Source organism: Hyla sarda, chromosome 2, assembly GCF_029499605.1.
Source record: "Hyla sarda isolate aHylSar1 chromosome 2, aHylSar1.hap1, whole genome shotgun sequence".
In the NCBI taxonomy this organism is placed as follows: Eukaryota; Metazoa; Chordata; class Amphibia; order Anura; family Hylidae; genus Hyla; species Hyla sarda.
In genome coordinates this window covers 99079837-99096290 of record NC_079190.1, presented here as the reverse complement: position 1 = coordinate 99096290, position 16454 = coordinate 99079837, and the positions used below count along the sequence as shown (strand labels likewise).

At 42.7% G+C, this 16454-nt stretch overlaps 1 protein-coding gene across 1 annotated transcript; it reads left to right on the top strand.

Annotated features, from left to right (window-relative positions):
- The first annotated feature begins 5103 nt into the window (after window positions 1–5103).
- On the top strand, window positions 5104–15568 carry LOC130357670 (chymotrypsin-like elastase family member 1). Its single transcript, XM_056560402.1, has 8 exons — window positions 5104–5148; window positions 5565–5653; window positions 11955–12055; window positions 12290–12415; window positions 12970–13106; window positions 14461–14606; window positions 14894–15043; window positions 15456–15568. The coding sequence occupies exons 1-8, from the start codon at window positions 5109–5111 to the stop codon at window positions 15462–15464; spliced, it is 798 nt and encodes a 265-aa protein (XP_056416377.1). The 5' UTR covers window positions 5104–5108; the 3' UTR covers window positions 15465–15568.
- The last annotated feature ends 886 nt before the right edge of the window (window positions 15569–16454 follow it).

The window sequence follows — 16454 nt, the reverse complement described above, 5'->3', positions numbered from 1 at the left end:
ATTTAACTTGAAATTTTGAAAATTTCGAAAATTTGAAAAGTACATCTTTTTTTGTAAAAGATTAAGGAAGTGTGAGATGTACTCAATCTGGTGTGGTGACCGAGAACTTCAGTCTGGGTATAATCTCCTGTATACCCTGATTAAGCAGAAAATTCGTAAAGATAAATGGGGGTGACTGGTTCTCAAGGTCTTGAGTGTGATGGAAATGTGTTATATGGTTTTGTCTGTGAATATGTAATGATGATAGTGGTGTTTATGAATATTTCAAGAGGGTGATGATGGGTGTTCGTATAAACTTGAGGGTATGTATATATATATATAATGAAGGAGGGTGATAGGTGTTCCTGTATAAACTGGAGAATCTGTATATAATGATCGGTGTATATGGGAGAGAGGGAAAAGTATGGGGGAGAAAAGTATCTTGATAGGTGTTTGTGAATGATTGGAGAGGGGGATGGTAAGTGTTACTGTATAAATTGGAGAATATGCATGTATATAATGAATATTTGTGATGATAGGTGTTTCTGTATAAACTGCAGGATATGTGTGTGTATATATTGATCGGTGTATATGGGAGAGAGAAGTATTTCGAAAATTTCGAAAATTTGAAAAGTGCATCTTTTTTTGTGTGCTATGCAAGGTTTGCAGAAATTAAAAGGTAGTAGAACATAGGAACACCCCCCCCAAATGACCCCATTTTAAAAACTAGACCCCTTATGGTATTCGCTAGGGGTTTCAGTGAGTATTTTAACACCATAGTTTTTTGGCAGGAATTATTACAAAGTCAGTGTTAAAAATTCGAAATTTGCAATTTTTCACAAATGCATCATTTGGGGGGCATATTTTTTGTACATCACTTCTGATATTGAAAGAAATGCACCCTATATTTTATTTAGCTGCTTGTCCCATGTTCGGAAATACCCCCGCTTTGGCCATATATAGTTCCTTGGCCAAGTGATAGGATTCAGAAGGAGAGGAGCGCCATTTGGCTTTCAGGGCAGAACAGTACCCCCCACCCCCACAAGTGACCCCATTTATATACTGCACTCCTACAAGTTATTGGCTGCACCAGGGACCACTCTGATTAGTCCTTGGTCGGCTGGGGGTATAACGCGGCTGTCTGTGACAGTTAAGGCTCCTGATGGATATATCCGCCATGTTGTGGGAATAAGCACCTGCTCATGGCGAATATATCCATCACTGCTGCGGCTGGGTAGCTCAGTGTGTCCGCTCATGACTGCTGGCGGGAAATCCGCCGCTACGAGTGGACACACAAAGCTACCCAGCCGCAGCAAGGAGCTCATTACCGTGACTGCTGCATAATGTGTAGGATCACATGGTGGACATCCGCAGCATATTACATGCTGTGGATGTCCGCCAATGCGATCCTACACATTATGCATTTTTTTTTATTAGATTCATTTAATAAATGTATTTTTATATATATATATATATATATATATATATATATATATATATATTATTTAATTTTATTCTTTTTTTTTACACTTTTATTACATTTTTATTTTTTTATACACTTTTATTTTAATTATTTATTTTTACACTTTTTAATGCTTTGGAATACTTAGTATTCCAAAGCATTATAGTTATATGCTGCCTGCCAGTTTTCACTAGCAGGCAGCATATTAGGACGTGCCTCTGGCACGTCCTTTCAGGCAATACCCAGGGCAGACCTGGGGGTCTTTGTAGGACCCCCGGCTGCCCAGGTATGAAGCAGCACCCCGCGATCGCGCTGCGGGGTGCTGCACTTCTGACTGCGGCTGTAAGGGTTAAACTGCCGGGAGTGAAGTGAACTTCACTCCCGGCAGTGCGGCAGGCCCCGGCCAGCCGTGTATTACACACAGCACCACGCGATCGCGATGCGGGGTGCTGCAGGAGTGACAGAGGGAGCTCCCTCCCTCTGTCATAACACTTACAGCCCGCAGTCACTTCCGACCGCGGCTGTAAGGGTTAAAACTGCCGGGACCGAAGTTTACTTCGGCCCTGGCAGTGCAGCAGGGTCCCGGCTGTGTGATACAGCCGAGTCCCTGCCTCGATCTCGTGGGTGCACTGGGCAGCACCCACGAGAAGAATGGACGAGTATAGACGTCCAGGTGCGGGAACGGCCGCCAACCTGGACGTCTATACTCGTCAGTGGTCGTTATCGGGTTAAACAATTATTCCCTGTCCACAGGATTGGAGATATATGTGTCAGATAGGGGGAGGGTCTGACCACAGACACTCCTCATAAATGACCAACAAGTTGCACATCCCTGGCTCCACTTGTTTCATTGTCTATGGGAGCATAGACACTGAATAAAGCTGCTTTGGCGCATGTGCAACCAGCCAGTCGATTCCAACATCGGTTGGACCACCCTGCAATATGACACGTATGACCTTTTCTGTGGATAGGGGATATGTGTTTAAGTTGGAATAGCCCCTTTAAAGCGGTACTCCGGCGAAAAACTATTTTTAAAATCAACTGGTGCCAGAATATTAAACAGATTTGTAAATTACTTCTATTTAAAAATATGAATCCTTCCAGTACTTATCAGCTGCTGTATACTACATAGGAAGCTCTTTTATTTTTAAATTTATTTTCTGTCGGACCACAGTGCTCTCTGCTGACGCCTCTGTCTGTCTCAGGAACTGTCCAGAGTAGGAGCAAATCCCCATAGAAAACCTATTCTGCTCTGGACAGTTCCTGACATGGACAGAGGTTTCAGCCGAGAGACAGAAAAGAAATGTAAAAAGAAAAGAATTTCCCATGTAGTATACAGCAGCTGATAAGTGCTGGAAGGGTTAAGCTTTTTAAATAGAAGTAATTTAAAATTCTGTTTAACGTTCTGGCACCAGTTGACTTAAAAAATGTGTTTTTCACTGGAGTACCCCTTTAACACTAGGGCAACAGTAAACTGAGCATTGAGCCCCATGAACCTAGAGAACAACAGTGCCCAGTAAGGAGCTGAGAGTGAACGTGAACTATTGAAACCTTGAAAATCACCAAAACATTTGTGATTTAAAAATTATATACTTAATAAATTAATTTATGGAATATGAAGCATTTAAGTGACTACTTTTCTATTTGCTTTGTTTTGCTTTGACAATTATTAATGCCCTCAAAAGCAACTTTCAGACCTACCTCCTATCAATTGATATCAATGGCCCAATGCTAATCTTACAGAAGCCTACAATCACTCTCAATAGTAGATTGTTTGGATCTGTAACTCCTGGTATCTCAGAGGCCAAGAAATTGGTGAGATAGAGGAGATGGCCAGTGCACAGAGGGGGGGAATAACTGTTAAAGGGTGGGACTTTTCTGGGCTCTATCAACCGAGGAGAATGCCCATTGTCACACACCTGGATGTAGGCTGGTAGTCACGAAGCTGGAAGTGCATCCTCCACCTGTGTGGCAGATGACTCAACTGTATCGGGGAGCGAAGTCTAAGGTGCCGCTGGTTTTCCCCAGAGCCTGCCACAAGGCAGGAGGGGCTTGCTGCAGCAGGCGACACCCAGGTCGATACCCCTGACACGGCTTGACCACACAGGTAACTGAGCAAGGCGAGGTACCGAAGGATAAGGCTGTAGCGTAGTCAAACGTAGCAGAAGGTCAAGGCAGGCGGCAAAGGTTCGTAGTCAAAAAACTTAGCAGGAAGGTCTGGATACACGGGAATGGCAAAACAGGCAATGGGAACGCTTTCTCCCAGGCAAAAGGCACTGAAGATGTCGCAGAGAAGTGTGGGAGGTGCAGGGACTTATAGAGTAGAGTCAGGTGTTACACATAATTATGCTATCTCATGTTCATAATATTAGATATGGAACACAGTGATGATACTGTGTTCTTTCAATTTGATTTATTATTGTTTTATGTTACATTAACATCTGTGAATTATTTTCATGGGTTTGGGTGTCTATAAAAGGGACATCACACCCAACCCCCAATCAGAACCTGACGAAAAGGGGGTCCCACCCCTCGAAATGCGTTGTTCGCATGCCTTTATAAATTAAATTGTTTGCTGTTTTAAGTCCGTACCTTGCCGAGTATTATTTACTAACCCTTCCCTGCTGAGAGGAGAGCGCCGCTGACTGCACCATTTCATCGGCACACCTTCCTTCCACTACTTGATTCTACCTGACCGTCTTCCACCTGCTGGACACGGGATCAGTGCAGGCTGCCCTCCTCCATACCATTCACTGTGGGAACAAGCAAGCTGTGGTGTTGTGCTCATAGCGCAACACATATAGGTGAGCACATTTAGACCTATTCCTCACTCTTTCTCCTTTAATAAGGATAATTGCACTTAGATGCGCATCGGTCTGTCTGTTTTTGTGTTTTTCATATTACACATAATTATGGGTGTACTGGCCCTTTAAATTTCAGAGCTCCGGCTCGCGTGCACCCTAGGAGACCGGGACACACGCGCCAGAGCTGAGACACAGTGGAGGAGGTGGCAGAGGAGCGTGGTAAGTGACGTGACAGGATTCGCATGCGGGCGCGTCCCGCTATGCAAATCCCAGCCCTGCCGGGAGCAGGGACAATGCGATTGCGGCCGACTTGTGCGGCCGTAGCGCAAACAGTAACACCTAGTGGACTCCAAGCCCTAATTTGCATATTTTTTTGTACTGATATATTGCCACTGCAGATGTCAGTTAATGAATGAGAGGTATATATGGATTACAGGTCAAAAGTCCTATACAACCATGCATCTTTAAGATACTGAACCCCAGTACAAAATCTGAAAAAGCTATTATGTATAATAACCTACTGTATATTATAACCTGATGTATAATATATAGTACTGGCCTCCAGTAAGGTCCAGCACTGTGCTTTGTCTGCAGTTATGTATCCTCTATAGCCAGAACCCAGCAACCAGAAATGTATAGAAAAAAAGCTACCAATAAATCATTGGAATATACAGTATTCTGCTTTATTTATGTTACATTACTAATGCTTACTCAATTCCAAAAATACATAAACAGATAACAATCTCACGAATACTGTGAATACAACATCTGACAGTGTTCCCAACACATGAATCCTGGGACTGGCAGCAATATAAAAGGGAGTGCAGAATCACTTTCCCTCCACACACTTCTACCGATCCAAGATGCTAACTTTCCTTCTACTCGCTGCTTTTGTCCTTGGTGGTAAGATGCAAGAACGTACCCTATTTTTACTTCAGCTTATATATGACAATACTCATATGGATACCTAATGTATTCAGTTTCTATAATCCACTAACGATAAAAAGGGTTCACTATATTCAGATGGCATAAGGAGGGTATTTTATGATCTTGTATTGGCATACAATTAGTGGTATTAAGAAAAGGATTTTTGCTAATTTTTAGCCACTTTATCAAAGAGATCTTCCTATCCCCTTAATGATAACAGATAACTAAGTTATAGCATTCCTTTCCAGCCAGGACCCGACCAATCCTGTGTGGGAAAGTCTTTCCCTTCATGGCGGCGCCCTTGATCCCCAGTTGTGCAAGGCACTGCAGCGCGACCACAATGACTAACTTTTTTCACATAATTTTTTGTTTTTAATTCTACCTCATTCTAGGACACTGCGATGATAATCTTCGCTACATTGAAGATAATTCTCGTGTAGTTGGAGGAACAAATGCAGTAAAAAATGCCTGGCCATGGCAGGTAAGTGATGTAAAAGGGATATTTTCATTTCAGCAAGTAATCCCCAACCCAGAGGATACAGGATAGCTTCTGGATCTGTGGGGATCCAACCACTGGGACCCCCCAACTGATCAGCAGAATGCAGTGAAAACGTAGCCCCCAACTGAATAGAGTGGGCAACACATGCATAACCATTACCTTTAGAATGTTGCAGATCACTGTGTTTGGTAACATTCAGAAGGCTCATACATGTGGGGGCACAGTTTTTTGGTGTTGCCAGAATCTGTATGGGTTTCTGCTGTCAGATCCCCACCAATCCATGAATAAGGAGATAATGAATGGGAAAAAAAATTTAAAGCATCAGATCCCACAAAATTGTATTATATGAGAAGACTGTCCATATAGAATTATGTATGCTTGTTTCTCAGCAGAGAGAACTAACTTTTGGCCACAGTCCCACAGATTAAATACTCTTCAAAGCTTAACCCCTTAAGGACCAGGCCATTTTATACCTTAAGGACCGGAGCGTTTTTTTGCAATTCTGACCACTGTCACTTTAAACATTAATAACTCTGGAATGCTTTTAGTTATCATTCTGATTCCGAGATTGTTTTTTCGTGACATATTCTACTTTAACTTAGTGGTAAAATTTTATGGTAACTTGCATCCTTTCTTGGTGAAAAATCCCAAAATTTGATGAAAAAAATGAAAATTTTGCATTTTTCTAACTTTGAAGCTCTCTGCTTGTAAGGAAAATGGATATTCAAAATATATTTTTTTTGGGTTCACATATACAATATGTCTACTTTATGTTTGCATCATAAAATTTATGAGTTTTTACTTTTGGAAGACACCATAGGGCTTCAAAGTTCAGCAGCAATTTTGAAATTTTTCACAAAATTTTCAAACTCACTATTTTTCAGGGACCAGTTCAGTTTTGAAGTGGATTTGAAGGGTCTTCATATTAGAAATACCCCATAAAAGACCCCATTATAAAAACTACACCCCCTAAAGTATTCAAAAAAACATTCAGTAAGTGTATTAACCCTTTAGGTGTTTCACAGGAATAGTAGAAAAGTGAAGGAGAAAATTCAAAATCTTCATTTTTTACACTCGCATGTTCTTGTAGACCCAATTTTTGAATTTTTGCAAGGGATAAAAAGGAGAAAATTTTTACTTTTATTTGAAACCCAATTTCTCTCGAGTAAGCACATACCTCATATGTCTATGTTAATTGTTCGGCGGGCGCAGTAGAGGGCTCAGAAGGGAAGGAGCGACAAATGGTTTTTGGGGGGCATGCCGCATTTAGAAAGCCCCTATGGTGCCAGAACAGCAAAAAAAAAAAACACATGGCATACCATTTTGGAAACTAGACCCCTCGGGGAACGTAACAAGGGGTAACGTGAACCTTAATGCCCTACAGGTGTTTCACGACTTTTGCATATGTAAAAAAAAAAAATTTTTTTTACCTAAAATGCTTGTTTTCCCAAAATGTTTACATTTTTAAAAAGGGTAATAGTGGAAAATACCCCCCAAAATTTGAAGCCCAATTTCTCCCGATTCAGAAAACACCCCATATGGGGGTGAAAAGTGCTCTGCTGGCGCACTACAGGTCTCAGAAGAGAAGGAGTAACATTTGGCTTTTTGAAAGCAAATTTTGCTCTGGGGGCATGCCGCATTTAGGAAGCCCCTATGGTGCCAGAACAGCAAAAAAAAAACACATGGCATACCATTTTGGAAACTAGACCCCTCGGGGAACGTAACAAGGGGTAATGTGAACCTTAATACCCTACAGGTGTTTCACGACTTTTGCATATGTAAAAAAATATATATTTTTTTTACCTAAAATGCTTGGTTTCCCAAAATTTTTACAATTTTAAAAAGGGTAATAGCAGAAAATACCCCACAAAATTTGAAGCCCAATTTGTTCCGATTCAGAAAACACCCCATATGGGTGTGAAAAGTGCTCTGCTGGCGCACTACAGGTCTCAGAAGAGAAGGAATCACATTTGGCTTTTTGAAAGCGAATTTTGCTCTGGGGGCATGCCGCATTTAGGAAGCCCCTATGGTGCCAGGACAGCAAAAAAAAAACACATGGCATACCATTTTGGAAACTAGACCCCTCGGGGAACGTAACAAGGGGTAATTTGAACCTTAATACCCTACAGGTGTTTCACGACTTTTGCATATGTAAAAAAAATATATTTTTTTTACCTAAAATGCTTGTTTTCCCAAATATTTTACATTTTTTAAAAGGGTAATAGCAGAAAATACCCCCCAAAATTTGAAGCCCAATTTCTCCCGAGTACGGCGATACCCCATATGTGGCCCTAAACTGTTGCCTTGAAATACGACAGGGCTCCAAAGTGAGAGCGCCATGCGCATTAGAGGCCTAAATTAGGGACTTGCATAGGGGTGGACATAGGGGTATTCTACGCCAGTGATTCCCAAACAGGGTGCCTCCAGCTGTTGTAAAACTCCCAGCATGCCTGGACAGTCAACGGCTATCTGGCAATACTGGGAGTAGTTGTTTTGCAACAGCTGGAGGCTCCGTTTTGGAAACAGTGGCGTACCAGACGTTTTTCATTTTTATTGGGGAGGGGGGTTGTATAGGGGTATGTGTATATGTAGTGTTTTTTACTTTTTATTTTATTTTGTGTTAGTGTAGTGTAGTGTTTTTAGGGTACAGTCACACCGGCGGGGGTTCACAGTAGTTTCTCGCTGGCAGTTTGAGCTACGGCAGAAAATTTGACGCAGCTCAAACTTGCAGCCGGATACTTACTGTAATCCTCCGCCCATGTGAGTGTACCCTGTACGTTCACATTGGGGGGGGGGGGAATCCAGCTGTTGCAAAACTACAACTCCCAGCATGTACGGTCTATCAGTGCATGCTGGGAGTTGTAGTTTTGCAACCGCTGGAGGCTCCGTTTTGGAAACAGTGGCGTACCAGACGTTTTTCATTTTTATTGGGGAGGAGGGCTGTGTAGGGGTCTGTGTATATGTAGTGTTTTTTTACTTTTTATTTTATTGTGTGTTAGTGTAGTGTAATGTTTTTAGGGTACAGTCACACGGGCGGGGGGTTCACAGTAGTTTCTCGCTGGCAGTTTGAGCTGCGGCAGAAATTTTGCCGCACCTCAAACTTGCAGCCAGATACTTACTGTAATCCTCCGCCCATGTGAGTGTACCCTGTACGTTCACATTGGGGGGGGGGGAACATCCAGCTGTTGCAAAACTACAACTCCCAGCATGTACGGTCTATCAGTGCATGCTGGGAGTTGTAGTTTTGCAACAGCTGGAGGCACACTGGTTGTGAAACACCGAGTTTGGTAACAAACTCAGTGTTTTGCAACCAGTGTGCCTTCAGCTGTTGCAAAAGCTACAACCCCCAGCATGTACGGACAGCGGAAGGGCATGCTGGGTGTTGTAGTTATGCAACAGCTGGAGGCATACTACTTTGGCTGGGGATGCTGGGGATTGTAGTTATGCAACAGCTGGAGACACACTGGTTTGCTACTTAACTCAGTGTGCCTTCAGCTGTTGCAAAACTACAACTCTCAGCAGTCACCGACAGCCAACGTGCATGCTGGGAGTTGTAGTTATGCAACCACCAGATGCACCACTACAACTCCCAGCATGCACTTTAGCTGATTGTGCAAGCTGGGAGTTGTAGTTACACAACAGCTGAAGGTACACTTTTCCATAGAAAGAATGTGCCTCCAGCTGTTGCAAAACTACAAGTCCTACAGGTGTTTCACGACTTTTGCATATGTAAAAAAAATATATTTTTTTTACCTAAAATGCTTGTTTTCCCAAAAATTTTACATTTTTTAAAAGGGTAATAGCAGAAAATACCCCCCAAAATTTGAAGCCCAATTTCTCCCGAGTACGGCGATACCCCATATGTGGCCCTAAACTGTTGCCTTGAAATACGACAGGGCTCCAAAGTGAGAGCGCCATGCGCATTAGAGGCCTAAATTAGGGACTTGCATAGGGGTGGACATAGGGGTATTCTACGCCAGTGATTCCCAAACAGGGTGCCTCCAGCTGTTGTAAAACTCCCAGCATGCCTGGACAGTCAACGGCTATCTGGCAATACTGGGAGTAGTTGTTTTGCAACAGCTGGAGGCTCCGTTTTGGAAACAGTGGCGTACCAGACGTTTTTCATTTTTATTGGGGAGGGGGGTTGTATAGGGGTATGTGTATATGTAGTGTTTTTTACTTTTTATTTTATTTTGTGTTAGTGTAGTGTAGTGTTTTTAGGGTACAGTCACACCGGCGGGGGTTCACAGTAGTTTCTCGCTGGCAGTTTGAGCTACGGCAGAAGATTTGACGCAGCTCAAACTTGCAGCCGGATACTTACTGTAAACCTCCGCCCATGTGAGTGTACCCTGTACGTTCACATTGGGGGGGGGGGGGAATCCAGCTGTTGCAAAACTACAACTCCCAGCATGTACGGTCTATCAGTGCATGCTGGGAGTTGTAGTTTTGCAACCGCTGGAGGCTCCGTTTTGGAAACAGTGGCGTACCAGGCGTTTTTCATTTTTATTGGGGAGGGGGGCTGTGTAGGGGTATGTGTATATGTAGTGTTTTTTTACTTTTTATTTTATTGTGTGTTAGTGTAGTGTAATGTTTTTAGGGTACAGTCACACGGGCGGGGGGTTCACAGTAGTTTCTCGCTGGCAGTTTGAGCTGCGGCAGAAATTTTGCCGCACCTCAAACTTGCAGCCAGATACTTACTGTAATCCTCCGCCCATGTGAGTGTACCCTGTACGTTCACATTGGGGGGGGGGAACATCCAGCTGTTGCAAAACTATAACTCCCAGCATGTACGGTCTATCAGTGCATGCTGGGAGTTGTAGTTTTGCAACAGCTGGAGGCACACTGGTTGTGAAACACCGAGTTTGGTAACAAACTCAGTGTTTTGCAACCAGTGTGCCTTCAGCTGTTGCAAAAGCTACAACCCCCAGCATGTACGGACAGCGGAAGGGCATGCTGGGTGTTGTAGTTATGCAACAGCTGGAGGCATACTACTTTGGCTGGGGATGCTGGGGATTGTAGTTATGCAACAGCTGGAGACACACTGGTTTGCTACTTAACTCAGTGTGCCTTCAGCTGTTGCAAAACTACAACTCTCAGCAGTCACCGACAGCCAACGTGCATGCTGGGAGTTGTAGTTATGCAACCACCAGATGCACCACTACAACTCCCAGCCTGCACTTTAGCTGATTGTGCAAGCTGGGAGTTGTAGTTACACAACAGCTGAAGGTACACTTTTCCATAGAAAGAATGTACCTCCAGCTGTTGCAAAACTACAAGTCCCAGCATGCCCATAAGGGCATGCTGGGAGTTGTGGTGGTCTGCCTCCTGCTGTTGCATAACTACAGCTCCCAGCATGCCCTTTTTGCATGCTGGGAGCTGTTGCTAAGCAACAGCAGGAGGCTGTCACTCACCTCCAACGATCCTCGCTGCACCAGGTCAGTCCCTCGTCGTCTCCGCCGCCGCCGCTGCTCCTGGGGCCCCGATCCCAAAAGGGGCGCCGGGGATCGGGGTCCCCAGCACCCGGGGTGCACGTCCCGCACCCGCTCACGTCCTCCAGAAGAGGGGCGGAGCTGGTTGCGGGAGTGACACCCGCAGCAGACGCCCTGATTGGTCGGCCGGTAATCCGGCCGACGAATCAGGGCGATCGTGAGGTGGCACCAGTGCCACCTCACCCCTGCTGGCTGACGGCTGACGGCCCCGATCAGCCAATAATTCCGGGTCACCGGGTCACTGGAGACCCGATTGACCCGGAATCCGCCGCAGATCGCTGGACTGAATTGTCCTACTGAATTGTCACTGTGCCCTGAATTGTCATAATGACCCCCCTGGGCGATATGCCCCGATGCCTGCTGAACGATTTCAGCAGGCATCGGGGACCGGCTCCGCTCCAGATGGTTGCGGGGGGCCGGTAAAACACATGACGTTCTCATACGTCATGTGTCCTTAAGGACTCGGAAATGGAGACGTATGAGAACGTCATGTGTCCTTAAGGGGTTAAAGCTGTTATTATTTCCAAAAACTTTTCACATGTCATAGAGACATGCCACAATTTTTTTAATTGGGATTCAGGTTTTCAGACCCCCATTGATTATTAAAGTGAGCACAACTAAACACTTCTCTCCCCAGTTTGCAGCTCCTCCCATCTTGCTGCACACCCAGACCATACCTGATCAAAATGTGACTAGTCAAAAGTTTTTTTTTAAATTGACAGTAACACTAAGTCAGAAGAGAGACACAACTTGTGTGCTGTTAAAATAGTCCCAATGTGATTTCTCCCTTGTAGGTATCTCTCCAGTATCAGTCCGGCAGCAGCTGGTACCACACCTGTGGAGGTTCCCTGATCCGTGCTAATCGTGTGCTGACCGCTGCTCACTGTGTCGACAGGTATTACTTACTCTGGCCACTTCGGCAACTCTGACAAGATTACATTTAGTAAATGTTACTTATATTGGTGATTTATTATTTTTATTTTGATAGTAAATCATTTCCTTTAAGTCTCAATAATCTCCAGTAGTTCTAAAAGGGAATTCACTCTCTATTTACCTCTACAAAAAAAAAAAAAAAAATATGTACAGTCACTTATGTCTATCTCCCTATATATTCATATCTGTTAATCAGAGCCAACACCTACCGTGTGGTCTTGGGAGAGCACAACCTAAGCCAGAATGATGGTACCGAACAGTTCATCTCAGTGTCGGCAATTCGTATTAACTCAGGCTGGAACACTAACAATGTAGCCGCTGGGTATGTATCTTATGGAAGCTAGAAGCTGAAGAGTTCACATAACTTCAAATGCTTAATAAGATCTGTCAAGCTCTTTACTTTATGAATTAGACATTTATAATTATGGTTCAAAGACGACATATGCCAATATATTTAACCACTGGAGAGAATGTGATACAAAGGAAAGGTGGTATTAAAAAGAGAATGTTTGTTTAAAAGAAAGTTATACAGATTTGTAAATCACTTCTATTAAATAGTTTTTAATCCTTCCAGTACTTTTTTGGGGCTGTATACTAAAGAGAAATCCAAAAAGAAATGCATTTCCTGTGATGTCTGACCACAGTGCTCTCTGCTGACCTCTGCTGTCCATTTTAGGAACTGGAGAAAATCCCCATAGCAAACAAATGCTTCTTTGGACAGTTCCTAAAATGGACAGCAGAGGTCAGCACTTTCTGGCACCAGTTGATTTAAAAAAAAAAATTGTTTTCCACGGGAGTGCCCCTTTAAGCTTTGTTACACATATATGTTACTTTGTTCATTGTGACTGACTTATGGCAAATATTTCCCTCTTTCAGCTATGATATTGCTGTCCTGTGGCTGGCCTCCAGCGCTACTCTGAACAGCTATGTGAAACTGGCTACACTGCCAGCAAGTGGCGCCGTTCTCGCCAACAACTACAACTGCGTCGTTTCTGGATGGGGAAGAACTAGCAGTAAGTTGTAATTCAGCATATGTTAAGAAATTGAAGGAGTACTCCAGCGCGTACTTTTTTCCTTTTATCCTGTCTGGGCTGCAAAATAAAAGAAAACACACTTTCTCTTACCTGCCAATGAGCCCCCGGAGCTCCGGTACACTCCGGTACAGGTGTTCGGTCCCCGGGCTGTATTCTTCTTACTTCCTTTTAGCCCGGTACGTCAGACGGAGCTTCAGCCTATCAATGGCCGAGGTGGGACATCGCTGCGGCCAGTGATAGGCTGAAGCTCCGTGTGACTTGCCGTGCTAAAAGGAAGTAAGAAGAATACAGCCCGGGGACCGAACACCTGTACCGGAGTGTACCGGAGCTCCGGGGACTCGTTGGCAGGTAAGAGAAAGTGTGTTTTCTTTTATTTTGCAGCCCGGACTGGATAAAAGGAAAAAAGTGCGTGCCGGAGTACTCCTTTAAGATTAAACAAATGCAGTTCAAACTCTTTGAGAAGACCCCCAAAGTTGTATGGAAAAGTGGTCTTCTACGGGGGTGATCTTCTCAAAGAAGATGTCTACAATGTATAATATATCGTGACTGAAAATCTGTCACTCTAAATCTGGTCTGGATAAGGGTCGGTCTGCTCACAGAACTGGTCTTTTGGAGATACAGATTTTAAAATGTGAGCTCTCATTTGGAGACACAATTACAGATTATCTAGTGTAAGGGCAAAGGGGAGCAACCACTCCGATTGAAGCTATTATATTTCAAAAGTCACATGGAAAGGGAAGAAGATATAGGAAGCTGCTTCACTTTTCTCTTAGACTAATTTTAAAGAATTCTATTGTTACCCGGACAAATCCTTTTGCATACAGAAACAATAAAATGATATGTAAAGAATTGATAAGTCTCATGTCCAAAATGCTGTTAATTCCAATAAATATGACCACAAATACCCCAGGTGAGTCCGGGATTCTGACTAAAAATTAACTCAATTACCCCGAATACAAAAATCCCTATTTACACTTGACTCCCCTAAATCTTACCTTTTAATGTAATAGAAGTAAAAAGTAAACCAGTGATTATTTTGCTGTTAAAAACATGTGTCACTGTGCCCTATGTCATACTTTCTTATGGTGGATGCACATCAATAACTACACAATACGTGGGGGTCTGTCAGGCTCCTCCACCATTGGTTGTTCCTTCCACACCAATTCTTAATTCAGCCACAGTTTCACACCAAGTTAAAAACAAAAACACTGCCCCCACGTCTCGCCTTTGGGGTAATTGAGTTCTATTTCAATAAATGTCAGTGAGAAAATGTGTTTAGTGAGTTACAGGATACTGAGAATGGTGAATGAAGAATGATTCTCTCTCATTGCAGCTGGTGGCTCTCTGCCATCTATCCTCCAGCAGGCCCCTCTGCCCGTTGTTGCTCACTCCACCTGCTCCACCAGCTCCTACTGGGGTAGCACTGTAAAGAGCACCATGGTGTGTGCCGGGGGTAACGGACAACAGGCCGGATGCAATGTAAGTCTTGCCGAGTTCTCATTTTTAGCAGTCACTGCTATTATTGTCTTAATGTTTAAAGCTATAAATTGGTTATAAAAATGTTAAATATGATTTGACATGTTTACTATGAACAATGTAGTGCCTATGGTCGAAGCCTGGATGGCAGGTCCCGTTTGCTTAATTTGTGATTTAGCTACTCAGACATGAAAATAATATTTTCCTGGCAATGTACTGCATTATGCAAATCACTAGAAGCTGAAATATCGTCTAATTTTCCCAAATACTTATCACTTATTTTCTTATAGGGAGATTCTGGTGGACCCCTGAACTGTGCTGTCAATGGTGTCTACCAAGTCCATGGTGTGACCAGCTTTGTGTCTTCCCTTGGATGCAATGCTTACCTGAAACCCACAGTGTTCACCAGAGTGTCTGCTTACACCTCCTGGATCAACAGCGTAAGTTCCTGCTCATGGGTACAAACAATAACTATTTACTTACACATGGAAAATAGCTTTATCCATAGACACAAAAGGACAAATCTAGCAGATCTTTGAGTGCTGTACTGAAGGTTATGCACCTACAAAGCAAATGTGTCCTGGTCTAATGTAAAATCTTGTAATGTGTGTTAGTACCTGTAAACTGTGAAAACGTTATAAAATGCACAGAAATAGACCAAGATATGTTCAGTGATGGAGATCAGAATATACAAGTAGATGTTCATGTAAGAAGAAAATGTTATGTATGTAAAATTCCACACTTACTTGGTTAGCATTGATTCACTATTTGTAAGGGGATTTCTAATACTTTTATGACCCTTGTTACAGCATTATATAAGGTTACTCAATCCATATACTCTTTTTATTTCAGAACCTGTAAACATCACAGAACTGTACAGAAAGCACAAGTATAATGGCATCTTAAGCATCTGTTACTCTATATCATACATCATAGAGAAAATAAATGGAGGTTACTTATGGAAATCTTTGTTTTTTCTCATCTTATTGATAGTGTTTATTATTAAGAAATTCAATGTATACATTTATTATAAAAAATAAAAATAAAAAAAATAAAAAAACACCTGCCAAAATACCCTGGGTGATTATATGATCCTACAATATACAAAGTACAAGACATAGAATTCTTTATTAAACACAGCAACTTTCCATTTAAAATATGAAAAAGTATAGCATGTGGGGAAGGAAGGTCGAGATCCACGTACAAAGAAACAATAACCACATTGTAGGACAAATATAACAATAGCACCAATTTAAAAAAACATTATTATTATTATTATTATTATTATTATTAAAAGCTAGAAAGTGCCAGTGCACACAATACAGTAGAAAGAAAACATAAGGCACAATTGATTTAAGATATGAAACAAATATTAGACCCATGCTTACATACTTGTGGACCCAGACCTCGACCTCAGACCCCAAACCATGTTTTGCCACCAGGCTTCTACTGGGGGTATTATCCAGGACATTTTGAAGAGGATCTGTCACTATGTTTATGCTGTCCTATATGGGAGTTGCAAAAACCAGTGATAGAGAGGCTGATTCCAGTAGATCTAATAAAAGGAGCATCTATCTACTGTACACTGAGCCAAGCATACTGCTGATCCCCTCCCCACCTATCAATGATTGTCAGCTATTTGTCTATACTGTGTATCGGCAGAAAGCTGTTGATCAACAACTGGTATACAGGAACACTGAGTGTACTCTGCTCATGGTGTGCAACAGATAAAGAAGTAATACATTTGTGGATTCAGGGTCTCTGTGAAAAGTTTTATGCTTCCCCACAAATATAAATCTGGTGCCAGATCTCCTTTAAGGCTGCATTCATATGTACAGTATCCTGCACACG